Source organism: Argentina silus (assembly GCF_951799395.1).
Source record: "Argentina silus genome assembly, chromosome: 2".
Taxonomy (NCBI): domain Eukaryota; kingdom Metazoa; phylum Chordata; class Actinopteri; order Argentiniformes; family Argentinidae; genus Argentina; species Argentina silus.
This window is the reverse complement of record NC_139656.1, coordinates 30,349,599-30,374,598: the sequence shown is the minus strand read 5'-3', so window position 1 is coordinate 30,374,598 and position 25,000 is coordinate 30,349,599. Positions and strand designations below refer to the sequence as shown.

At 50.1% G+C, this 25,000-nt stretch overlaps 3 protein-coding genes across 4 annotated transcripts in view; 2 read left to right on the top strand and 1 right to left on the bottom strand.

Annotated features, from left to right (window-relative positions):
• Nucleotides 1-1,899: 1,899 nt before the first annotated feature.
• Nucleotides 1,900-8,807, top strand: LOC310816166 (tumor necrosis factor ligand superfamily member 10-like). Its single transcript, XM_083686199.1, has 5 exons — nt 1,900-2,121; nt 3,400-3,579; nt 4,300-4,336; nt 4,508-4,597; nt 6,023-8,807. Exons 2-5 carry the CDS (start codon nt 3,454-3,456, stop codon nt 6,505-6,507), a joined length of 738 nt encoding a protein of 245 aa, XP_083542325.1. The 5' UTR covers nt 1,900-2,121; nt 3,400-3,453; the 3' UTR covers nt 6,508-8,807.
• A 1,287-nt stretch (nt 8,808-10,094) lies between these two features.
• On the bottom strand, nt 10,095-19,962 carry LOC310825029 (H(+)/Cl(-) exchange transporter 5). 2 transcript variants are annotated; one of them, XM_083697447.1, is made up of 14 exons: nt 19,879-19,962; nt 18,887-19,039; nt 17,401-17,579; nt 17,005-17,104; nt 16,523-16,710; nt 16,187-16,309; nt 15,750-15,956; nt 15,490-15,570; nt 14,448-14,990; nt 14,025-14,211; nt 13,424-13,602; nt 13,016-13,235; nt 12,525-12,741; nt 10,095-11,940 (listed from the first exon to the last, which is right to left on the bottom strand). In XM_083697447.1, the coding sequence occupies exons 2-14, from the start codon at nt 19,029-19,031 to the stop codon at nt 11,850-11,852; spliced, it is 2,460 nt and encodes an 819-aa protein (XP_083553573.1). In that variant the 5' UTR covers nt 19,032-19,039; nt 19,879-19,962; the 3' UTR covers nt 10,095-11,849. The 2 variants fall into 2 exon arrangements, with proteins under 2 accessions (XP_083553573.1, XP_083553572.1); XM_083697446.1 differs by having other exon boundaries at nt 18,887-19,058; nt 19,879-19,941.
• A 4,072-nt stretch (nt 19,963-24,034) lies between these two features.
• LOC310820390 (liver-expressed antimicrobial peptide 2-like) overlaps nt 24,035-25,000 on the top strand; it is a 1,972-nt gene continuing 1,006 nt past the window's right edge. Inside the window, exons 1-2 of the mRNA XM_083691993.1 lie at nt 24,035-24,128; nt 24,340-24,509. Coding sequence (XP_083548119.1) covers nt 24,066-24,128; nt 24,340-24,509 — 233 coding nt within the window. The 5' untranslated portion in view covers nt 24,035-24,065. The remainder of the gene's footprint in view (nt 24,129-24,339; nt 24,510-25,000) is intronic.

Here is a 25,000-nt window from a genome sequence, read left to right as displayed (position 1 = left end):
AGGGTTAGGACTACGGTTATTCTAAAGTTTAGGGTTAGGACTAGGGTTAGTCTAAGGTTTGGGGTTAGGGTAAAGGTTAGGGCAAGGGTTAGGTTTACGACTAGGGTTAGTATAAAGTTTAGGGTTAGGGCTAAGGATGGCTTGGCTTGTAGAGCGAAGCACTAAAACTTCTGCCTTCTCTGGCTCCCAACGACAGAGTGGTTGATGTAATGGCGGTTTCTAACAGCAGGGGGCACTCTGTGCTTTTGAATCTTGAATCCAGGGTAAATCAAGGTCTGTGTAAACGGTGATGAGAAGATAAATACTGGGAAATGTTTTCTGGCATTTGACCGTCATCTCTGTGGGAATGAGGCCTACATGGTAGCAGCTTTAGCATTAATGCAGTATTAGCATCAGAGTACAGGGTGGAGGAATGGGAACTATTAATCTCTGTGTCTGATGCACAGCTGCGGGCGTCCAGTTTGGCAGTTCTTTAAATTAAAGTCATGTGGAACAGTGCTGTGTCACCCTCTTACCAATCTGACCATAATATCTGGAGATCATTAGAAGGGAATGTATCATATCTAACATGAGAAACGGCACATTCATACATTTGATAAGAAGTTGAGTTGTTGGGAGTCTGTTTGGAATCAATCAATCTTTCTTGTAAAATGTCACAACGTTTTGCCCATACGTAATTGTCGTTTGTTGTATGAGGGCTGCGGTCTCTGCCCTCCTCCCACGCTATCATAGCATGGGAACGTGTGGTTGTGGTTGCCTCCCCCGGTCTCTCTCCCGGGTCCCCCGGTCTCCCCCTTCCTCCTCCTTCCACGAGTTAAATGAGAATTATACAACAATTCAGATCAGTGGAGAAACGAAGGCATATAGATCATGGCTCCTCCAAACACAAGGGACGCACCGTTCAAATTATCAGTAACGATGATGGTTGCCGTTGTGCTCGTACAACAGGCGGCGTCGGCTACGGGACTCCTCGTCTTCTTGAACGTGTCGTTAGCGCAGGTAAGGCGGGTCGGTCTCATTACGACAGCCGTTGACCTGACGATCACAAAACCTTCTCTCCGTTTTTCTACAAGTGAAGACAATAGTCTATCTTTCTTTCTAGAAGTGAAGACAATAGTCTATGCTTCTTTCTAGAAGTGAAGACAATAGTCTATGCTTCTTTCTAGAAGTGAAGACAATAGGCTATCCTTCTTTCTAGATATGAAGACAATAGGCTATCCTCTTGTTGCATGATGCATTCTGTTCTATGCTAAAGTAGGTGACAGGAACGTGCTGTTTCAGAGAAATATTTATAATATCGAATACATATATAGAGAGAGGGGGGGGAGACAACTAAATACATTTGGACTGAGTGGTGAAGTCTGTCTCCAGACTGAGTAAATTAATTTAATCTTGTTCAATTTAGTGTGTTGCTGGTAGTATTGCTGTGGCTATCCTGCCTGAAGCCCTGGGACCTAGTTTTTGTTGAAAACAATCTGCTTGAAACCAATTGCTGTGAATCTCCAGTGGGAGGGGCTGAAACTTCTCTGCAATGTATTAAAGTCCCTACTCAGCTTTGACTAGAACTAAATACATTTGGAGTGAGTGGTGAAGTTTGTCTGGTCCTGATCGATAGGTGGGAGGGGCTGCAACCCTGCTTGTCATCAGAAATCACAGAATCTGCATTTCTATCCTGACGGTCAAAGAGCGACAGCCTCTGCGACAATCTCCTGACACGAAGACGAAGTAGCAGCTCACCGGTAGCAGCTCACATCAGATTCAAGTCCCTGGTGCTCGCCTACCGGGCAGCAAAGAGAACAGCCCCTCCCCACTTGCAAGCAATGATCAGCTCCCAAACCCCCCCTGCCCAATCACTCTTCCACCTCGGCTGGCCTCCTGGCACCGCTGCCTCTACATGGATGCAGCAGTCACGTTATTCGGTCACGCCTTTGTACTGTCCTGGCGCCCTGCTGGTGGAACAAGCTTCCCACTGCAGTCAGGACTGCAGAGACACTACCCATCTTCCAGCGTATACTGAAGACCCATCTCTTCAGGCTACATCTTGACTGTCCCTCCTAAAGACCTCTTCATCCCCACTACCCCCCTGTACAGTTTCTGTACTGTACATAAACATAAAAAAAAGTAATTCTTCCTTCTTCTAGCATTGTGACTGCCAATGGCCCCTGGTCCTAGCATAGATTTGTTTTTCTGATGACTGATGTATAGATGATTCACTTACTTGTATAAATGTACTTGTTGTAAGTTGCTTTGGATAAAGGCATCTGCTAAATGTGTAAAAAGTAAAAAAGGGAGGGAGGGAGAGAGAATTTATTATTATTATTATTATTATAAACTGAGCAGTGTCATATTGTGCCATGCCATCAGTCTCAAAAGTCAGCTAAATTATCTGTGTCTTCTCAATGTTATCAAACTGTTGTACTGAGTTTTCAATGTTTGTTGATGAAAAGTGAAACGATTCTCCTGCATGGTCTTTATCTACATGATAACAGAAGCTGTACTGTGAAAGAGACTGTGCACACTAAAGCTGTCAGGGTTGATCAGTGTACTCATTATAATGGTCATGTAATCTCTCTCTCTCTCTCTCTCTCTCTCTCTCTCTCGTCATAGCCTGTTGGCAGCAGAAACAAAGGCCCAGTCAGAACTATAGGCCTCCTGTAGCCTATACAGCTCAGGGACGTGATGGTGAGGGACAGGGACATAATAATAATATATAATATGCCATTTAGCTGACGCTTTTATCCAAAGCGTCTTACATTGCAGTGAGTGCATACATTTCAGTATATATGGTCCCAGCAGGAATCAAACCCACAACCTTAGCGTTGTTAGCGCCATGCTCTACCAACTGAGCCACAGAGGACCACGGGACAGTTGAGGAGGTGGTGGAGAGGGACATGGATAGTTGAGGACGTTCTGATGAGGGACAGGGACAGTTGGGGTATGCTTTAGAGGGACAGGGATAGTTGAGGACGTGGACAGGGACAGTTGAGGACGTTCTGATGAGGGACAGGGACAGTTGAGAACGTGAGGGACAGGGACAGTTGGGGTATGCTTTAGAGGGATAGGGATAGTTGAGGACGTGGACAGGGACAGGGACAGTTGTGTTATCTTTCTGCCACCCAAGGAGAGCTGTGTGTTGGAGCCTGTCTGATAGCAGTGTTCTGGGATCACAGACAGACATGGTTCTGGGATGTCGGCCATTATTGTCTTCTCTCAGCTTGTCATGTAGGAAGACATGCAGCTCCAGCTGTCTGACTCACAACACACATGGCAGTGGGTATAGAAAACAGCAGGAATCTCTCTCTTTCTCTCTGTTAATGTGTGTGTGTGTGTGTGTGTGTGTGTGTGTGTGTGTGTGTGTGTGTGTGTGTGTGTGTGCGTGTGCGTGTGTGTGTTGGTCAGGTAAGGAGTCTGGAGCTAGCAGAGGAGCTGAAGTGTCTGAGTCTCCTCAACACCATGGAGACAGACCAGGAAGTCCCTGACGCCATGGCAACAGAACAGGATGTCCCTGATGCTCTGGTCCAGAAGTTAGGAGAACCCTGCGTCCGACTGGCCAAGGGAATCACAGCCTACATCACCAAGGTAACTACAGCTAGCCTGCCCTACATCACCAAGGTAACTACAGCTAGCCTCTCAGCCTATATCACCAAGGTAGCTACAGCTAGCCTGCCCTATATCACCAAGGTAACTACAGCTAGCCTGCCCTATATCACCAAGGTAACTACAGCTAGCCTGCCCTATATCACCAAGGTAACTACAGCTAGCCTGCCCTACATCACCAAGGTAACTACAGCTAGCCTGCCCTACATTACCAAGCTGTAGAGAGAGATCAGAGATCAGGGCTAAATTACAAACACATTCAGAGTGTTGCCCTGCCGTGTGACTCTTGGTTCAGAACCTCAGATAAATATATATACATCAACTTCCTCTCTGACGCGTCATCACCCTCGTCATCATCATCTTCTTCATGTTGTTGTTTATCGAGAGATAATCTCTCCGGATGTGAGCTCCTCTCACCAAACAAACTCTGCTCTTCATACCAGCAGACCTCAGCAGTGCCTCTGATGGCGCCTGGAGCTTTTGGAGTGGGGCTGTGGTACTAATGGAGTCAAGCTGTTAGAGGTGTCCTGCCAGGAAAGATAGAGTCACTCTGGTCCCCTTCCCTGAGACCAGAGTGAAGGGAAGGGAAGGAGGAGGAGGAGGAGGAGGAGGAGGAGGAGAGGGGGGGGGGGCGCGGGTTGAGAACCAGCATGAGTACTGTATACCACTCTGACAGGGTGTTTGTTTGTATTTGTATTTCAGGTGACTGAGAGGATAATCTCCAAACACACCTTTAAAGGTAATCATCCTTCCACCATCATCAGATATTTCGTCCTTTAATCTCTCAAATCCCAAAATGTGTGTGTCTGTGTGTCGTGTGCAGCCAACTCATAGCCTGTGAGTGAAGGAGAATGCAATACTGTTTCTTAGTATCATGTCCTGACCTGACCCCCCCCCCCAACCCCCCCAGAGCCGAGGGTCCAGCCTCGTCTGAAGGCTGAAGGAGCTGGGAACCACAAGCCCTCTGCTCACCTCACACTACGAGACAACGGCTTACAAGGTATGTACACTGCCGTGTGTGTGTGTGTGTGTGTGTGTGTGTGTGTGTATAAAAACACACTGCCAATATCAAACATGTGGAAATGTTTTAGGTGGGGCAGGTTCAGGCCCCATCTCCCAACCCTCAGGCCCCATCTCTCACTCTCACACACACACACTGCCCGGCCCCTCAGCCCCCCCCCCAAGCCCCATCTCCCTGGCCCGTCACGCCCCATCCCCCCCCCCCCCCCCCCCCATCAGCCCCCATCTCCCGGGCCCCTCAGGTAGTTATCAAGCCTCTCGGAATGTCAGAATGACTCATAGTTATGACTATGACTAACCCTAACAAACTTACAGCTCAGAGCAGGCAGTGGGAGTGTGTTATCAAGCTTGCCCAAACTCTGAGCCACGAGTAGGACCAATTCTTATGAATTTATTTCTTCTCGATTTGACAACATTTTGATGACGTTCATTATAGTTTGCTCCCATCTCGGGTTTGCTTCAAACATTGAATATCCAATGCAGTCGTAGTGGCACACTATGAATTAAAACAATAATAATAATGACAATGATAACAACAACAGCAAGTAAATGAACATAATGCATGATTGATACCTTTTGTTCAACTTGAGGGTAAATCATGTTTCTGGTTTATTTTTTTTATTTTTTATCATCACAATAACATAGTTGTACTACAATACCCTATCATGTTTTTTCATGACGGCTAAGGTTGTTACGTTACGCCGACATGCATGAAGACAGATGGTTGACGGATAATTTGAAGTTGAGTGGCGGGGAAATCAATCAAATCTTCGTGAGATGTGGTGCTGTAACGAATGACTGTTGGAGTTATTGTGCTGTTAACGGTTGTCTGTGATGGACCCAAATCGTCGCTCATGCACTGGCTGCATGTTCCCTGTTGCCAGAAAAGCACAGGGATGATTTTCATTTCTCCAGGGAGCGCAAAAGACCTTCCCGTAAGTGGGAAAGACAACGCTGCCATCCCTATCCAACCGGAGCTGTGCGTTTGTAAAACGTCTGTCCTATCCCGAAATGGGTGTGCATTGTGCATGCAGCCATCTGTCGGTAACTCATGGCCTACTCATAACGAGTGAGAACACCTCGAGGACTACTACATACTTGCTGAGTTATGACTGTTACGTCTATATTAATATGCAGAAAAGTAGAAGCGTAGATGCGTCACTCTCTGAATGTTTGAGAACTTACGAGCTGTTTCCTACTCTGAGAGGCTTGATGACTAATTGTCCTGTTAGTTATCCCCCCACTAGGACAGACATGTCTAACCCCCTCCTCTCCTCCACCAGTCCTGTTCTAACACCCTCCCTCCTCCCCCAGGCCCCATCTCCCCGGCCCCCCAGAGAGACCTCCACCAGTCCTGTTCTAACCCTGTCCCCCCCCCCCCCCCCCCCCCTCCCTCCTCCCCCAGGCCCCATCTCCCCGGCCCCCCAGGGAGACCTCCACCAGTCCTGCCGCCACCCGGTCCATTCCTGGGGCAACCAGAGCTTCAACGCCCACCTCCACAACATGACGCTGTCCAACGGGCGTATCCGCGTCCCCCGCCCCGGCCGCTACTTCCTGTATGCCCAGATGTACTTCCGCTACGCCACCCCGGGCCAGGAGAGGGCATCCCCCCACCACCACCACCACCACCACCACAGAGCCAGCGTCAGCCACCAGCTGGTCTCGTGTGTGTACAAGAAGACGTCGTACGCCAGGCCTATACAGCTGCTAAAGGGGGTGGCGACGCGGGGCTGGTCGCCGGACTCGGACCACGCCCTCCTGTCCGTCTACCAGGGGGGGCTGTTCCACCTGCGGGGGGGCGACGAGATCTTCGTCTCCGTGTCGACAGCGACCGCCGTGCACGTCGAGGACTCGTCCAGCTACTTCGGAGCGTTCAGGTTTGACCCCTGACGACGACCCCTGACCCTCTCACACAGGAGCCTCAGAGAGGACACGACACAGTATACCACAGGGGAGGCTGGCGGAGGTAGAAATCGGAGGTTTGAATCCGTTCCATGCATTACAATGAGGCCTACCTCCACTGGTACATCTTAGAGGGGCCTGGACTATAACAAGGAGAGAGTCCATAGACCACACATGTACAGTGCATTCAGAAAGTATTCAGACCCCTTCACTTTTTACACATTTGTTACGTTACAGCCTTATATTAAAATGGATCCTATTCATTTTTTCCCCTCATCAATCTACACACAATACCCCATAATGACAAAGCGAAAACAGTTTTTCAGAAATGTTTGCTGATTTATTAAAAATAAAAAACTGATATCACATTTACAGTATTCAGCCCCTTTGCTATCACACTCGAAATTGAGCTCAGGTGCATCCTGTTTCCATTGATCATCCTTGAGATGTTTCTACAATTTGATAGGAATCCACCTGTGATAAATTCAATTGATTGGACATGATTTGGAACGGCACACACCTGTCTATGTAAGGTCCCACAGTTGACAGTGCATGTCAGAGCAAAAACCAGGCCATGAGGTCGAAGGAATTGTCCGTAGACCTCCAAGACAGGATTGTGTCAAGGCACAGATCAGGGGAACGGTAGAAAAACATTTCTGCAGTATTGAAGGTCCCCAAGAACACAGTAGCCTCCTTCATTCTTAAATGGAAGAAGTTTGGAACCACCAATACTCTTCCTAGAGCTGGCTGCCCGGCCAAACTGAGCATTAGGGGGAGAAGGGCCATCGTCAGGGAGGTGACCAAGAACCCAATGGTCACTGTGACAGAGCTCCAGAGTTCCTCTGTGGAGATGGGAGAACCATCTCTGCAGCACTCCACCAATCAGGCCTTTATGGTAGAGCCAGACGGAAGCCACTCCTCAGTAAAAAAGCACATGACAGCCTGCTTGGAGTTTGCCAAAAGGCACCTAAAGGACTCTGACCATGAGAAACAAGATTCTCTGGTCTGATGAAACCAAGATTGAACTCTTTGGCCCGAATGGCAAGTGTCACGTCTGGAGAAAACCAGGCACTGCTCATCACCTGGGCAATACCATCCCTACGGTGAAGCATGGTGGTGGCAGCATCATGCTGTGGGGATGTTTTTCAGCGGCAGGGACTGGGAGACTATTCAGGATCGAGGGAAAGATGAGCGGAGCAAAGTACAGAGAGATCATTCATGAAAACCTGCTCCAGAGCACTCAGGACCTCAGACTGGGGCGAAGGTTCACCTTCCAACAGGACAATGACCCAAAGCACACAGCCAAGACAACGCAGGAGTGGCTTCGGGACAAGTCTCTGAATGTCCTTGAGTGGCCCAGCCAGAGCCCGGACTTGAACACGATCAAACATCTCTGGAGAGACCTGAAAATAGCTGTGCAACAATGCTCCCCATCCAACCTGACAGAGCTTGAGAGGATCTGCAGAGAAGAATGGGAGAAACTCCCCAAATACAGGTGTACCAAGCTTGTAGCATCATACCCAAGAAGACTTGGGGCTGTAATCACTGCCAATGGTGCTTCCACAAAGTACCGAGTAAAGGGTCTGAATACTTATGTAAATGTGATATTTCAGTTTTTTATTTTTAATAAATTAGCAAACATTTCTAAAAACCTGTTTTCGCTTTGTCATTATGGGGTATTGTGTGTAGATTGATGAGGGGAAAAAATGTAATCCATTTTAGAGTAAGGCTGTAACATAACAAAATGTGGGGGGGTCTGAATACTTTCCAAATGCACTGTATGTTATATATATGATTACTCTACTCCGCTATATTGACTTTCAGGATGAACTCTGACTGCAGCAGAGAGTCTGTACTGTCTACTACTGCTGCAACACAAGTCTGTGGTGAGAGCAGCTGACTTCATTGATTGTTCAGCCCCATGTTGGCTTCCTTGACTTTCACTAGCAGTCTTCCCACAGCAGGGCTTACGCCGTGTGTAACGCCATTTCTGCTTTATTGGGATAGAGCAGCCTTGGCACACACTGGCAGTGCTGTGGAAAAGTGGCTGTTGACACCTCAGTGGTCCTCATGTTGACAGACACCAGTAGCAGACCTCTTCAAAGGCGAATGCGAAGCCTAGAATCAAGACTAGACATTGACAGCTATCTTGTGTCTGCACAAATAATGCGTCAGAACGCAGCTGACTAATCAGAAACACCCATCAAGCAAGTCTGAAATAGGGGGACTATGTAAACAAAGTGTTGTTTTTAAAACGGTGAAACCAATATTTATACAAATACCCTCAAATAAAAACTGACAACCTGTACGCTAACCTCATAGTCAAAACTGTTGGGAGTATAGAGCCAAAAGAAGAAGAAAATGCTTCACTGTCCAAATACTTGCACTGTAGAATGGAGAGAATGTGAAGTACAGAGCCCCCTTGTGGTGGAAGAAACCAACTGCAGGAAGACTAGTGAATGTGCTGAGAACATGTTCAACCATTGTTTCCTTTCGACCATTGTGCGTGAAACAGAATGACAACAAAAACTGCCTAGTTAGTATTTATTCTGTCACTGCAAAATAGTACCAACAGGGTTAGTATAAAATACACTAATGGCTGTACACAACAAAAACACTGTACACACTTCACTTATAAACAGCATGTTGTGTGCTACCCATGCCTTACATGTCATACACAAATTGCACACTACCCTTCCACATGCACTAACAACGCTCATCTTTTACAGAAACACTTTTCTAAACATACAGACGAACATGTCCATGGTCCTCTGTGGCTCAGTTGTGGCCCATGAACGTGAAAGAAGAATGGTTAGACTAATAGTGTGCAACAACATGGCAAAAGAATGGAAACAATAAATTCAACACAGCATTTCATTACTCAATAGTGATACGGTTAAAGTTGACTTAGTTTCCAAAGGGAAGCAAGAAATACAGAAACCCATTAATCATTGCAATAAAAACCTATCTTACTTCATAAAGTGACGTTTTACTGAAGGCTACATACACCAACATGGGTTGGTGTATGTAGCCTTACACTTAGACTTACACTTAGAGTTATCCCAAGACTAGATTTACAGCTTGACTTTCATTCAACAGCCATAGGAACTTTGATTACAAGACTATAAGCTAAATTGCGCCCGGAAAAATCCATTAAATACAGATGCACTCATAATTCTGATTATTGCGCAATATCAAAACCCAGACATGACAAGACGCGCTGAGCATCTGAGCACCCCGAACGCTGTCCGAGCCATCCGTGCCCCAGAGTCGGATATATCCTGACACCGGACCACCGTAAACCCAGACTAGTGGTAACGTGGCTCGTCTGTATGAGAACTCAGCTCTAAATGTTTGGTCAGATGTCTAGGCTTCATTTCGTGGTATTATGTCTCGATAGAGATTGTTTGTGATGGTTTATTGTCTCAAATAACAGACAAATACACAAAGTTATAAGAGTAAGAGCCGCTGTCCATGACACTGTCATTATTGAGCCAATGTATCCAGAAACGCTAGAAACTCCCACGTCGATACAGCAGCGTTGATCAGACACGCAACAAACACTAACTCAGGAGAAGGTTCAACGTTGTTTTATTTCATAGCAAACTTGAAATGACAGGGGAATAAATTACTGATATTTCACATTACTGAATCTCCGTCTTCTCCTATACATAAAATGGTAGTGTTACAAAACCATCGCAGTTGGAATAAATCCATACAAACATATAATGACTGGATAATGCTACAATGTTACATCTTTAAAAACAAATAAACGGTGAGGAACGCTCTACATGTGGGGTGTTGTCAGGGTGAAATGGTTGTTGCTACGTGACCCGTCGAGTTGAGCCTTGGATAATAAACAAGAACAATACTACAGGACATATAAATAGTTCTGACTTGGTTTGAGAGTTCACACCTGTCCTTAAGAGGATAAGACATGTTATAGAGGATTCTAGCTTCATCATCATCATCATCACATCAGCCAACAGGTATCTGTTACAGGGTTTGAGAGAAGTGTCCATTTCTATACAACCTCTCTCTGAGGTGACGGTGGAGTGTAGTGATGTTTTCAGGTTTAAAACGAGTTCCGCTGCTGTCATGTTCTACAGCATAGTTGGTTATGTCCTGGAGTAATGAGATACAGGCATACAGGCTGTCTGTCAGGGGAGGCTGGTGGAGTGTGTTTCATACCATTCCATGCATAACAATGAGCCTGTCCTCCGATTTCTACCTCCACCAGCCTCTCCTGGAGTATGTACCACTGATCTACAGTATACATGTTATTAGTGTATATAGTCATGGCATGCACTTTGACTGTAGTAGAGCTGGGCGGCGCCCCATGGTGGTCATACAGGAGAACAACAGCATGCTTGTCTTAGTGGGGTGGTGGTGGTCTTGTGGGTGAACATGTGTCAGAGGTAAACCAGTAAAACATGCTCTAGACCACTGACTGGATCTCACATGTCTTTCCTCCATGCCTCGTCTACCCTCTCCTTGTCTCCTCACCTCCTCTCTCCTTGTCTCCTCACCTCCTCTCTCCTCCTCTCGGACTTTCACCTCCAATATGTTGTGAGGAGGCGACGCAAGGAGACAAGGAGGTAGGAGAGAGGACACGAGGAGAGAGGAGAGAGGACACGAGGAAAGGAGGAAAGACTGAGACTCAGCCGGTGTGTGTCTCTGGGAAGCCATCAAGCCACAAGACATCACCTTCAGGCCCGTGTTAGTAGCACACCTGTACTTGGTCAGGAGATTCAGAACCAGTTCATATGGAACGGTAGGTAAGACTTCACACCTGGGTTTAACCCAAACCTCTAGAAACAAACCTCTGTAGACAATAAAAGCATAGTGTAAAACACGTAGTGTAAAACAGCAGGGGGAAAGATCTCAACAGGTGAGTCTGACAGCCAGGTACAGGATCTCATTCATGATAGGAAGGTTGCAGGCAAACAGAGCGATCTCCATGGTGATATGTTTGATCTCATCAGGTTGAAGACGAGCAGATTGTCTGGGTGAGGAAGACCTGGCAGTGGTGTCTCTTTACATTCCAGATCTCGTCTCCTCCTCTCCTCCTGTCCTCCTCCCCTCTCCTCCAGTGCTACAGTTTGGATGGAGACATGGTCTCCCGGAATACTTCAACAGTGGCACCGCACCACCAGCTGGAGATGTAAATAGTGCAATGCAGTTGGCCTGGGTTAGGCCTGGGTTAGATCTGGGTCAGGCCGTGGTTAGATCTGGGGTCCACAGTGATGTCTGGATTAGATCTGTGTTCCACAGTCATGTCTGGGTCAGACCTGTGGCTCTGTGCTCCACAGTGCTGCCTGGCGCCAGCGTCAGTTGAAGAGGATGGAGTCGGGGTCTCGGTTAGCCATCTGGGCCATGTGCTTCAGGATGTCCTTCTTAGTGATGATGCCCAGCAAACGCCTACAAGAGGGACACACATCAGCACGGGTTAAGAATGATGACGAGGTATTTTCTAATGTGCCAAATACACCTGCCATTGCTGTTGTTGATTAAAGCCAAGGAGAGGTGACCACATTAGGAGTAGGCTGCTCATTCCATCTTTACATGGAGGAAGCCTTTTCTACAAAACTGTTACAATACCAGCCCCATGTTACACTCATTAGTGGCCTTGGCTTCAGGCGTCAGCTGGTAGTACTGGTATTTGGCAGCCTTGGACATGTGCACTACCTAACAGTACGTGGCCTGTGAATTGCCGGCCTCCCAAAGAAAAAAGCCAAGCAGCTTTCAAGATACAGTTCTGTGTCAGCTTAGCTGTGTGGTAAGGATGGTGCTACCTGTATCCATGATTATCTGTATGACCTTTGTTATATTTTGGGTTCTTTGATGTAATGCTTTACTGTGAACCCAAATAAAGTATTCAAATGCGTGTGTGCAAATGTGTGTGTGCGTGCGTGCATGCATGCATGTGTATGCATGCCTGTGCCTACCTGACTGCGTACGTGTGTGTGTGTGTGTGTGTGTGTGTGTGTGTGTGTCCCGCATACCCGTTGTGTGTGATGAGACACTGCCTCAGCCCCAGCTTCCTGAAGATGTCCACCACGATGTCCATGGCGGTGTGGTCGGTGACGGTGAAGGGGCTGAGGTCCAGGATGCCCCTCAGCTTCAGGGGCGGGGGGCTGCTGGGGGGCTGGGGGGGCGTGTACTCCGTGAAGAAGATCCTCGACGTGCTGACCACGCCCTCCTGGCGCTGGCGAGCCGTATCTATGGCAACCAGATGGATGTGAGCAGGGGGGGTAAAGGGAGGAAACGAGTCATGACGTGAACAGTAGATTATGTATATAGATACACACACACACACACCCCCACGGCTTTGTTGAATACATCAAAAAACTAGTACTTCAGAACTGGCACACACACACACACACACACACACACACAGTCCTATGACACAAACACAGTCCTATAACACACACACACACACACACACACAGACACACACACAGTCCTATAACACACACCTAACACAAACACATACCTATGGAGATGAGCAGGTCCCTGCGCAGCACGAAGCCCACCAGCCGCTGAGACTCCTGGGATACCACCACGGGGTAGCCGCTGTAGGTCGTCTCGGCAACCAGCGTCTCCACGTCCTCCACCGTCATGGCGTCCTGCGTCAACACGCTGAGGGGTGGGTCGCTGCGGCGAGGACGCATCACGTCCATGGCCAGCGTCTTGTGGCTGAACTCCTCCTTCGCCTGCAGGAAGGGGAGGGGACAGAACACAGGCCTTAGCCAACCAGAAGCCAGGAGGGAGGGGACAGAACACAGGCCTTAGCCAACCAGAGACAAGGAGGGAGGGGACGGAACACAGGCCTTAACCAACCAGAGACCAGGAGGGAGGGGACGGAACACAGGCCTTAGCCAACCAGAAGCCAGGGTCTCACCTCCAGGAAGGGGTAGCCGTTGAGACGGATGTGCGCCTCGTAGATCCCCTCGCGGCCGATGGCGTCCGCCACCCACTTACTGGTCATGGCTGCAGCCATCAGAGGGACGATGTACTCCAGCCCCCCCGTTAGCTCAAACATGATCACCACCAGGGACACCGTCATACGGGTCACGCCGCCTGGAGGGGGGGGTGGGGGAGGGGGAGGGGAAGAAGAGAGGGGGGGGGGGGAATGAGTGTAGAGGTTAATGCTATGAAGGGGTCTGACACAGGCTAGCTAGTATAGAGGCTAGTATATACGATGTAGGGGTCTGTACTAGGTAGTATATAGTGTGTACCAGGTAGTGTGTACCAGCTAGTGTGTACTAGATAGTGTGTACTCGGTAGTATATGGTCTTACACAGACAGGTGGCGGCCCCCACCATGGTGTACATCCCCGGGGTGATGCAGTCTGTACTAGGTAGTGTGTACTAGGTAGTATAGACTATGTAGGGGTCTTACCCAGACAGGCAGCGGCCCCCACCATGGCGTACATCCACGGGGTGATGCAGTCTGTACTAGATAGTGTGTACTAGGTAGTATAGACTATGTAGGGGTCTTACCCAGACAGGCGGCGGCCCCCACCATGGCGTAGAGCCCCGGGGTGATGCAGTCGGCTCCAGGGGAGCACCAGCCTCTGAAGATGACCCAGTCGTGGTGGTAGTATGCCAGCTGCTCCATGCCCACACCCAGCAGCCTGCCAGCTATGGCCCCCACCGCCATGCTAGGGATGAACAGGCCTGAGGGGACCTACACACACACACACACACAGTCATCACACACACACACACACACACACACAGTCATCACACACACACACAATTATCACACACAGGTAAGCACACACGCACGTGCATACACACACACACACAGGAGAGAGGTATGGTTACACACAAAAATGTAACCACTTCCTCCGCTCTGAGAGCCAACATGACATCATCACACAGAGAGGCAGGAAGTCACCCTGTGGCCGGCGGCGGACGTACCTTCATGCCGAAGGTCACCACGGTGATGAGCATCTTGAAGACGAGCGCCAGCGCCAGCTGCCACATGGCGGTGTAGACGTCCCGCCCCGCCGGGCGGTCCGGCAGCTCGTTGCTGCTCTTGGTCACGTTGGCGTTGTCGTAGTTACACAGCTGAGACGAGTCCAGCAGGCTGCAGTCATTGAAGAGCTCCGAGATCAGCTCGGCCGTGCTGATGCGCGTGTACCCGTTGGGGAACGCCACCACGGCCGTCACCGCCGCCACCACCAGCACCTCCAGCACCGGGTAGCGGCCCAGCCGGGTGGTCTTACGCCGGCGGCACCAGGCGATGTTGGCCCGGATGAAGAAGGCGCCCCAGATGCCCCCAAAGATGCCCAGCAGGATGAAGGGGAGGAGCTCCAGCAGGTGCCAGGGGGCATGGAACTCCACGTAGAACAGCACCAGGCGGCTGTTCCCGAAGGGGTTGATGGAGCGCAGCGTGAAGGCCGCAACCAGGGCGGCGAAGAAGGAGCGCCAGAGCGTCTTCAGAGGGAAGTAGTAGCTCACCTGTGGGGGGAGGTTAGGACGTTAGGTCCCAAATCAGAGAGCCCTCTGGCCCTCACCAGCCTACCTCCTACCCCCAACCTCCCACCTCCTACCCCCAACCTCCCCCCTCCCATCTCCTACCTCCGACCCCCAATCTCCCCCCTCCCATCTCCTACCCCTAACCTCCCCCCTCCCATCTCCCACCTCCTAGCCCCAACATCCCCAACATCCCCCCTCCCATCTCCTACCTCCTACCCCCAACCTCCTACCTCCTACCCCCAACCTCCTACCTCCTAGCCCCCAGACCACACCAGCCAACTCCTACCCCCTCTCTTATCCCCTTCTAGATCCCAGTTCTAGATCAGTTCCAGATCCCAGTTCTAGATCTCAGTTCTAGATCCCAGCTCTAGATCCCAGTTCCAGATCCCAGCTCTAGATCCCAGTTCCAGATCTCAGCTCTAGATCCCAGTTCTAGATTAGTGTTCCAGATCACAGTTCTAGATCAGTCATGTAAACTTACCTCCTCCAGAGAGAACAGCACTCCTCCTATCGGAGCTCCAAACGCCACAGACACACCTACAGCAGCCGCAGCAGACAACACCTGAAACACACACACACACACGCATACATTCATATATATATACACACACACACACACACACACACAATTGCTTTTTAAAATAGATCTGGGGTATTAAGCCTTTAGTTATTTATTTACAACCTTCTCACAGCTCATCACCCCTCCCCCTCCTCTCGTCTTTGCCCCCCCCCCCTCCTCACCTCTCGTCGTTTGGCCTCGTTCTTGCGGTACTTGGTGAAGAGGTGGCAGAGGATGTTTCCGCAGCAGCAGGCTACGTGGACCAGAGGCCCCTCCTTGCCCAGGCTCAGCCCAGACGACACCGCCAGCACCAGGGTGATGGTCTTGATCACCAGGGTCCACTTCCCCAGGTAACCCCGGATGATGAACCCACTCAGGATGGTCTTGATCTGGGAGACAACCACCACGGCAATCCAGTCAATATGACATCACCTTTACTCTGGGGTCAATATGACATCACCTTTACCCTGGGGAAATAACTGTTACTGGCCCAGTATATTTATCCCCCTTCCTCTCAGGGTTAAGGGTCAGGGTTAGGATGAGGGTCAGGGTTATGGTAAGGGTTAGGGTTAGGGTCAGGGTTAGGGTGAGGGGTTAGGGTGAGGGTCAGGGGTCATACCTCAGGTATCCCGGAGCCACAGGCGTAGGGGGCGAAGGCTCTGACCAGGGTCACGGCCAGGAAGGAGAAGAGCAGCGCCCAGCACACATACATCAGATAGTTCACTATGTACGCAAACGGACCCTGCAGAGCACAGAGCACATCAGATGCTGTGTGTGTGTGTGTGTGTGTGTGTGTGTGTGTGTGTGCGTGCGTGCATGTGTCTGTGTGGGTGCGTACATGTGTGTGTATGTACGTGTGTATGTACATGGGTGTGTGTGTATGTACATGGGTGTGTATGTGTGTGTGTACATGTGTGTGTGTATGTACGTGTGTGTGTGTGTGTGTGTGTCCCACCTCTGCCGTGCCTATGATGAGCTCGGCCCAGCTCTTCCACTGGGGGCAGTTGTCCCGGTCCTGGAAGGTGGTCTCGTTGGAGGTCCAGCAGCAGTGCTCGTGGTTGAACCAGAAGCCGTTCAGACACACCCCCTCCTTCAGGTCCGTCATCCAGTGGGCGGAGATATCGATGCCCCCGGCCAGGGCGCCTGAGGGAGGAGGGGAGGGTGGGGGGGAGGGGAGGGTTAGTCTCATGACCATGATCATTATGGGCTGTCACATGAGACTGTTATGATCCGGCTGGGCAGGAAGGGACACAGGGACACACACACACACACACGCGCACGCACACACTTACATCACAGAAACTTCCTCAGAGAGAGGCGTGGGGGGAGGACACACACACACACACACGCACGCACGCACACACACGTACACACACACACACACACACGCACACACACACACACAGAGCGGCGTGGGGCAAGGCCCGTTGGACTGACCTGACATGAGTCCGATGAGCAGCATGAGCAGCCAGCCAGAGAAGGCATCACTGACGCTCTTCACCAGCGCCCACGTCGACTCCTTACTCTTACTGGTGATCTAACACACGCACGCACGCACGCACGCACACACACGCGCACACGCACGCACGCACGCACACGCACACACACACACACACGCACACACACACAACTAATGGTTATTAGTCATTAACAGCAAGCCACAGAGGACATCATATCAGCTTTAACAGAGGCAGGGCACAGAGAAAACAGCTGCCTAGCAGAGTGAGTCTGGGTCAGGGACTGGGTCAGAGTTCAGGGACTGGGTCAGGGGCCGGGTTAGGGACCGGGTCAGAGTTCAGGGACCGGGTCAGAGGTCCAGTGTGTCTGGCTCACCTCTCTGTGTCTGTCGCGGTCCTTGGACTTCTCCCTGACCCAGTCGATGGTGTTGAAGTCCTCGTAGGTGCCCACCCCCGGGACCGGCTCATCCAGGAGGTCCATCAGCTTAGGAACACCGTTCACACCGTCATCACCCACTCCATCACCCCCTCCATCAGCCCCCCCATCACCATCTCCTGGAGCAGACAGAGGGGAGCAGACAGAGGGGAGGGGGAGAGGGGGAGAGAGAGAAAGGAGAGATGGGGGACAGTAGGGGGAGAGAGGAGAGAGGGAGAGAGAGAGAGAGATAGGGGACAGTAGGGGGAGAGAGGGCGGGAGAGAGAGGGAGGGAGAGATAGAGGGGACAGTAGGGGGAGAGAGGAGAGAGGGAGGGAGAGAGAGATAGGGGACAGTAGGGAGAGAGAGGAGAGAGGGAGGGAGAGATAGAGGGGACAGTAGGGGGACAGAGAGAGAGCGAGAGAGAGAGATAGGGGACAGTAGGGGGAGAGAGGAGGGAGGGAGGGAGGGAGAGAGAGAGAGAGGGGGAGAGAGAGGGAGAGAGAGGGAGAGAGAGAGAGAGAGAGAGAGAGAGAGAGAGAGATAGGGGACAGTAGGGGGAAAGAGGTAAACATTGTGAAACAGTTTGAGTCTTAACCCTCCTATGACGGAGTGGCTTATCTGATCATCAGGGCTGGCAGAGAGCTGAGATCACCGATGTGTCATCAGATAAACATCCATCAAAAACACACAATGGTCAATCCATGACTGTCCGGATCGGAATGCTATCTGAAGCTATTCCCTGTGGAATAATCTTCTAAACAAAAAACAAACTTCCAGATATCACAACTAAGAGAAGAGAAAAGACAAGAAACAACTTGAGAGGACTTTGCCCTCGCTGACGTAAAGCCCTGGAATGTTCTCTGAGGAGGAGGAGGAGGAGGAGGAGGGTTAGGGTGAGATCACCGTTCAGCTTCACGTACAGTACAGTTGTGGTTCCATTATCTTGCTAATGTCGGACTACGTTCCTCCGAAGTCGACACGTTGCCAAGGAACAAGAGACGGTAACCACGTCTACATCGAACATACAATGGTGCAGGTCTACTGATTCAACATAAGGGATATAGCTAGAACAGTGTACCAGTGCCCCCCCCCTCCCTCTCTGAGCCCTGCTCCTACCAGTGCCCCCCCCCCCTCTCTGAGCCCTGCTCCTACCAGTGCCCACCTCCCTCTCTGAGCCCTGCTCCTACCAGTGACCCCCCCTCCCTCTCTGAGCCCAGCTCCTACCAGTGCCCCCCTCCCTCTCTGAGCCCTGCTCCTACCAGTGACCCCCCCTCCCTCTCTGAGCCCAGCTCCTACCAGTGCCCCCCTCCCTCTCTGAGCCCTGCTCCTACCAGTGCCCCCCCCCCGAGCCCTGCTCCTACCAGTGCCCCCCTCCCTCTCTGAGCCCCCTCCCTCTCTGTGAGCCCCCCTCCCTCTCTGTGACCACCCTCCTTTCCCTCTGTACCTGAGCCGTACTCCCGGTCCAGGGGGGCCACGTCCTCGGTGGTGGAGAAGTCCAGCGTCGCCCCGGCGACCTCCACCATGTCGTCGTCACTGGTGCTGCTGTGAGTGCTGTTGAAGCTGTCGTTGCTGTAGCCTCTGTTCTCCATGGACAGCCCTGGAGGAGCGCCACACGGCTGCAGTTAGGGCACGGTGCAAAGGCCACACCAGGCGAGGAGGAGGAAGAAGAGGAGGAACAGCAATAAAGGACGTGGCGTGTCACCTGTCAGAACTCAGAATGAGCACAGGCCGGCTCCTGTGTGCATCATAACACTCCCTCCACAGTGTGCAGAACTCCTACAGTATCACAATGACCACATTATCTACGGTACAGTACAACAGTTCACCCAGAGATGGTATAGTAATATGATTGTACATATATGCTGTATGGTACACCTGTCAACATATGCAGACAGTTACTTCTACACATCTAGCCACGATGTGGATACTAGCTACTTTTATTCATTGTAATTATGTAAACGAGGTCAGGTCCCTTTGGGTTAGGGTTTGGGTCCCATTGAGGTGAAAACAATCTGTTTGACGTCAGAGATCTATGAAGTGTAGCTGACAGAACGAGCGGAACGGTCATCCACCTGTCCAAACTAACTAGTAAACAAATGAGGTCACACGTTTAGCGAACCTTTACGTTAGCTAGCTGTCTAGTTGATCGGCTCGGCATGGATAACCTGAGACATGATCCTGGCTGTCTGCTTATCAGCGATAACAGTCTGGCCACATAGCTAACAATATAGAAACGAACATCAACACGTTAATGTCATCCGAATCAGATTTAGCTAGTCAGTTCATTACGCTAGCTGCAGGGTGCTAAGCTAAGTCTATGGTACTAAGCGGCTAGGCTAACCTAACCTAACTGCTTTGCTAGCTAGCTAGAACTATTATAGTGCATGCACTTATAATAGACACCGTATTAACATAATAACAATTTATTGTAATTACTTCGTTGGGTCGATTTCTTAAGATAACTGTGTCTGTTTTCCAGTCCGATCCGAATTCCAACAACTTCCTACCACGGCAGACAATGATAGTTGATCCCAGATAATCAGAAATCGATTCATCGGTTCTCTATTAGTTATTTCAATATCTATCTATCTATCTGTCTATATATATATATATATATATATATATATATATTCATTCTATAATAACAGCGACGTTGACACCCTAGATGTTGAACTTGTCATTCCAGACAATATTGAAAATATCAATATAAAACTGTTCCCCCCCAGCAGACCGACACTATCCAGCATTGACCGTCGGAGGTTAGATCGAGCTACCGACTTGACCAGGCTGATCTCTGGTGGTTATGGAAGGAAGTACATGTACAATGCTTAAATTATTATGCATAACTCCATTTAGGATAAAACCAAACTATTCTAAGAAGTAATGGAAAATTAAGGCTCAATGTTTTTTGACATTCAATGACTTCTGAAGCAACAGATTATTTTTAGAAACTTCCCTAGTGTTCCAGGTGAGAAACACTGACCAGAGAATCGCTGGAGAGTTTAAATCATAGAAGCCTAAAGCTCTCCTTCATCCCAGCTGAACAAACCAGACCGAGTGGGTGCATCTCAATAGTCTTACAGTAAGTTACGTCTTAAGTGAAGTGGCCTCCTATCCCTGTTTCCTCATCTCCTTGCCTCCTTGTCTCCTCACGTTAGACATCAAGGGAGTCGGTTTGAGATGAAGTCTCTCTGATATGGATGTCTCGTGTGTTGGCATGGAAACCTCATTGTTTTGATGTGCCTCTGAAGTAATAATAATATTATAATATTTAACTTACACTGCAGTGAGTGCATACATTTCAGTATACATGGTCCCAGCGGGAAGACCCTGCTGTAGGCCACACCCACATCTCTACCAGGCCTGTAGGCCTACAGTCTCTGTTGCAAGACTCTAATACCAGATCAGCTTAGACATGGTAGTAGTGACGGTTGAGCAGGGGCGAGGCGGGGGTCAATTGAGCAGTCTTATTGTTCCAGAGCCTGTTGGACCGGGTCTAGATGCTCTGGTACATTTTGTCAGAAGGCATCAGAGAGAACAGGGCGTGACCAGGGCATGTCCTGAGCCTGTGTCATGTCCTGATTTACTTTTCTGAGAACTGCCAGCCTTTCTAGACTCTGGCCTTATCTTGTCATTTGATGACAGGCAGCCAAGACTCACAAACACACAGTGAAAGTGGTAGCAAAGGTTGAGGGCTGTGGCTTGCAGGGACAGGAGCTACAGTACAGCTGGTGCCATCAAGGGATGACCCGGTCCTGGACTACTGGTCCTATATAGGGACCCAGACTACTGGTCCCATAGAGGGACCCAGACCCAGACCCAGACCCAGACCCAGACTACTGGTCCCATAGAGGGATGACCCGGTCCTGGACTACTGGTCCTATAGAGGGACCCAGACCCAGACTACTGGTCCCATAGAGGGATGACCCGGTCCTGGACTACTGGACCTATAGAGGGACCCAGACTATTGGTCCCATAGAGGGACCCAGACCCAGACTACTGGTCCCATAGAGGGATGACCCAGACTACTGGTCCCGTAGAGGGACCCAGACCCAGACTACTGGTCCCATAGAGGGATGACAGAGGAGAATGGTTCAACCTGTCCTGCAGATCTAGAGGCTACTGGGTCTTAAGCAACATATTGGCCTCTCCGTCCTGTTAATCCATGAGAACTGGGTTCCATAAGAACTTATTATAGACATTAACATCAAGAGGGATTCTAAACACATTATCTTTTTTTTGCTAATTCACCATTACAATTACATCCCATATGACTAGATGTTGACGTTGACCTGGCCTGACACCGTGTGTGTCTTGATGCAGTATACAGATGTTATGCTTTACCTTTACAATGTGATGCTGCCTCCCATTCCTGAATAACATGGTTCACCTTACCATTAATGGCGTCTGTTATCACATAGTCTTATTCAGTTAGATTCATAACAACACTCTCTGAATAACAGCCTCTGCCTCTGCTGAGAAATAGATCAATGCTGTTGATGGTTGTTACAATCAATACGAAATGCTAAATCCTGTGGGTAGAACTGTTGAGAGAGGAGCAAGTCTCTTTAGGTTTGTTAGATAAGAGACACATCTCTAAACTGCTGACCCCAGAGGTGTGCACACACAGCAGAGCCTCCGACCAAAGATCAGACATGATGAAAGATCGAGCACAGAGGGTAAACTTCACCCCCCAGGGGAGGCTGTTGCAGGTAGACATTGGACCCTAACCCTAACCCGTCCTCCGATTTCTACCTCCGCCAGCCTCCCCTGTCAAAGAGAGGGTCAACTTTACTCTCTGTTTGGGCTGAGGAGCTTTCTATGTTCTCTGACATCATCATAGAGAGGTGACAGCTGGAGGCGATCATGTGACCTGTGAGACTGGAGCAGTAGGGTCAACTGTATTGTGCTGTACATTTATATCAATATGATTGACTGAATATGATTGATTCAAAACAAACAGCAGATAACAGATTCGACAGACAGACAGATCAATGAGAGGGTAAATACATATTCTGAAGCAGAGAGCTAACAACTGCTGTCTATGCCTGGGTCTGGGTCTGGGTTTGATCTGGGTCTGTGTCTGGTCTGGGTCTGGTATGGTATGGTCTGGTCTGGGTCTGGTTTGGTTTGGTCTGGGCCTGGGCCTGGGCCTGGGTCTGGGTCCGGGTCTGGTCCGGGTCCGGGCTGGGTGTGGGTCTGGGTGTGGTCTGGTCTGGTCTGGGTCTGGGTCTGGGTCTGGGTCCGGGTCTGGTCTGGGTGGTCTGGTCTGGGTCTGGGCCTGGGCCTGGGTCTGGTCTGAGTCTGGGTCCGGGCTGGGTCCAGTCTGGGTGTGGGTCTGGGTGTGGTCTGGTCTGGGTCTGCTCTGGGCCTGGGTCTGGGTCCGGGTCTGGTCCGGGTCTGGGCCTGGGCCTGGGCCTGGGCCTGGGCCTGGGTCTGGGCCTGGGTCTGGGTCTGGGTCTGGGTCTGGGTCTGGGTCCGGGTCCGGGTCCGGGCCTGGGTCTGGGTCTGGGTCTGGGTCTGGGTCTGGGTCTGGGCCTGGGTCTGGTCTGAGTCCAGGTCTGGGCCTGGATCTATGTCTGGTCCAGGTCTGGTCTGGGTCCGTGCTGGGTGTGGGTCTGGATCTGGGTCTGGTCTGGTCTGGGCCTGGATCTGGGCCTGGGTCCAGGTCCGGGTCTGGTCTGGTCTGGGTGGTCTGGTCTGGGTCTGGTCCGGGTCCGGGTCTGATCTGTGTCTCCTGTTGTAGAGTATAGTGCCTGTGAGTCCCCTTGTAGAGCACCATTCCTCTCCTCTGACCGGCGGCTGGTTGGGACGGATGACAAACAGGAACGTTGTGTTCCGACACCCGGAACATTCCAACTAAACCCTGACCTTTGTGACCTTTTCATTTTTAGCACACCAAAATGAGTGGGGCTTGCACTTTAGGTCACTGAATGATGTAATTCGGTCAACAGCTCTATGAAAATCAACTACAGTATGCAAAAGTATTTTTTGACACAGGTGTGGCATAGTGTATTAGATTACAATGGTATTGAGTATTGCAACGTTCTACTAGTCAGACCCGAGCAATAACAGGTAATTACTGGTCCTCTGTCATCATCATCATCATCATCATCATCAACCAGGGAAGCAGCTGAGAGGGGGGGGGGGACATGGACCCAGCTCTCAGCTCTCTGCTCTTTGCTCTGTATTCCCAGGGCCAGGGAGAACCACTAGTCCCTGGCCACAGCAAACAGCTTATCTCTACCTACCATCCTCAAATATTTGACATGGCACAAGAGAGAGAGATCCAGGGAGAGAGACTGAGAGAGGGAGAGAGAGAGAGGAGGGGGAGAGAGAGGGGGGGGGGAAAGAGAGACTGAGAAAGGGGAGAGAGAGAGGAGGGGGAGAGAGAGAGGGCGGGGGGGAGAAAGAGAGGGAGAGAGACTGAGAAAGGGGAGAGAGAGAGAGAAGGGGGGATGAGACGGAGGGAGGAAGGGGGGAGAGAGGGGGGGGGGTAGAGAGAGAGAGGGTATATAAGGGCAGTTCTCCAACACTAACTCCTGCTACAATAGACAGGAGCAGACACGCTGTTAGCCTCCACTCCCTCCTCACCACCAGGATACCCCAGGATACACATCACCATGCTGGGTCTAGACTACCGCAGAGCAGCGCTGGGACTGTTGGCTCTGGTTCTGATGCATCAGGTAAAACAAACATTGTTGGTCCGGATTTGATCATTTTTGCAACAATGTCAGGTGTGTTGCTAGGCTACTGTACGTCAGCCCCCCCCCCTCACCTGGGCAGGTGTGTTGCTAGGCTACTGTACATCAGCCCCCCCTCACCTGGGCAGGTGTGTTGCTCGGCTGCTGTACGTTGTGTTGATGTGTTCTCTACCTCTACTCTCTACCTGGGCAGGTGTGTGCTGGGCCAGTCGGGGCCAGCGGTGCTGCGTTGAGGCCCCAGGAAGAGGCCAGGCTTCTGGGGGAGAGGAGGGCCCGCAGGACCCCGCTGTGGAGGGTCATGGGGGCCAAGCCCAACAGGGCCTACTGCCGGGACCACTACGAGTGCTCCACCAGAGTCTGCAGGTACAGTAACACATACAGCACTGTAGTAATACTGTAGTAATGCTGTAGTAATGATGTAGTAATACTGTAGTAATGATGTAGTAATATTGTAGTAATGATGTAGTAATACTGTAGTAATACTGTAGTAATGATGTAGTAATACTGTAGTAATGATGTAGTAATATTGTAGTAATGCTGTAGTAATACTGTAGTAATACTGTAGTAATACTGTAGTAATATTGTAGTAATGATGTAGTAATGCTGTAGTAATACTGTAGTAATGATGTAGTAATGCTGTAGTAATGATGTAGTAATACTGTAGTAATGATGTAGTAATGCTGTAGTAATACTGTAGTAATGATGTAGTAATGCTGTAGTAATGATGTAGTAATACTGTAGTAATGATGTAGTAATGATGTAATAATACTGTAGTAATGTTGTAGTAATGATGTAGTCATGATGTAGTCATGATGTAGTCATGATGTAGTCATGCTGTAGTCAGTAATGCTCTA

Coding starts and splice junctions, on each gene's coding strand:
- LOC310816166 (XM_083686199.1), top strand. CDS start 3,454: ATGGAGACAGACCAGGAAGTCCCTGACGCCATGGCAACAGAACAGGAT. Junction 4,337..4,507: donor CTCCAAACACACCTTTAAAG/GTAATCATCCTT, acceptor CAACCCCCCCAG/AGCCGAGGGTCCAGCCTCGT. Junction 4,598..6,022: donor ACGAGACAACGGCTTACAAG/GTATGTACACTG, acceptor CTCCTCCCCCAG/GCCCCATCTCCCCGGCCCCC.
- LOC310825029 (XM_083697447.1), bottom strand. CDS start 19,031: ATGGAGAACAGAGGCTACAGCAACGACAGCTTCAACAGCACTCACAGC. Junction 17,580..18,886: donor GGACCGGGAGTACGGCTCAG/GTACAGAGGGAA, acceptor TGTCTGCTCCAG/GAGATGGTGATGGGGGGGCT. Junction 11,941..12,524: donor TGTCTCATCACACACAACGG/GTATGCGGGACA, acceptor TCCCTCTTGTAG/GCGTTTGCTGGGCATCATCA.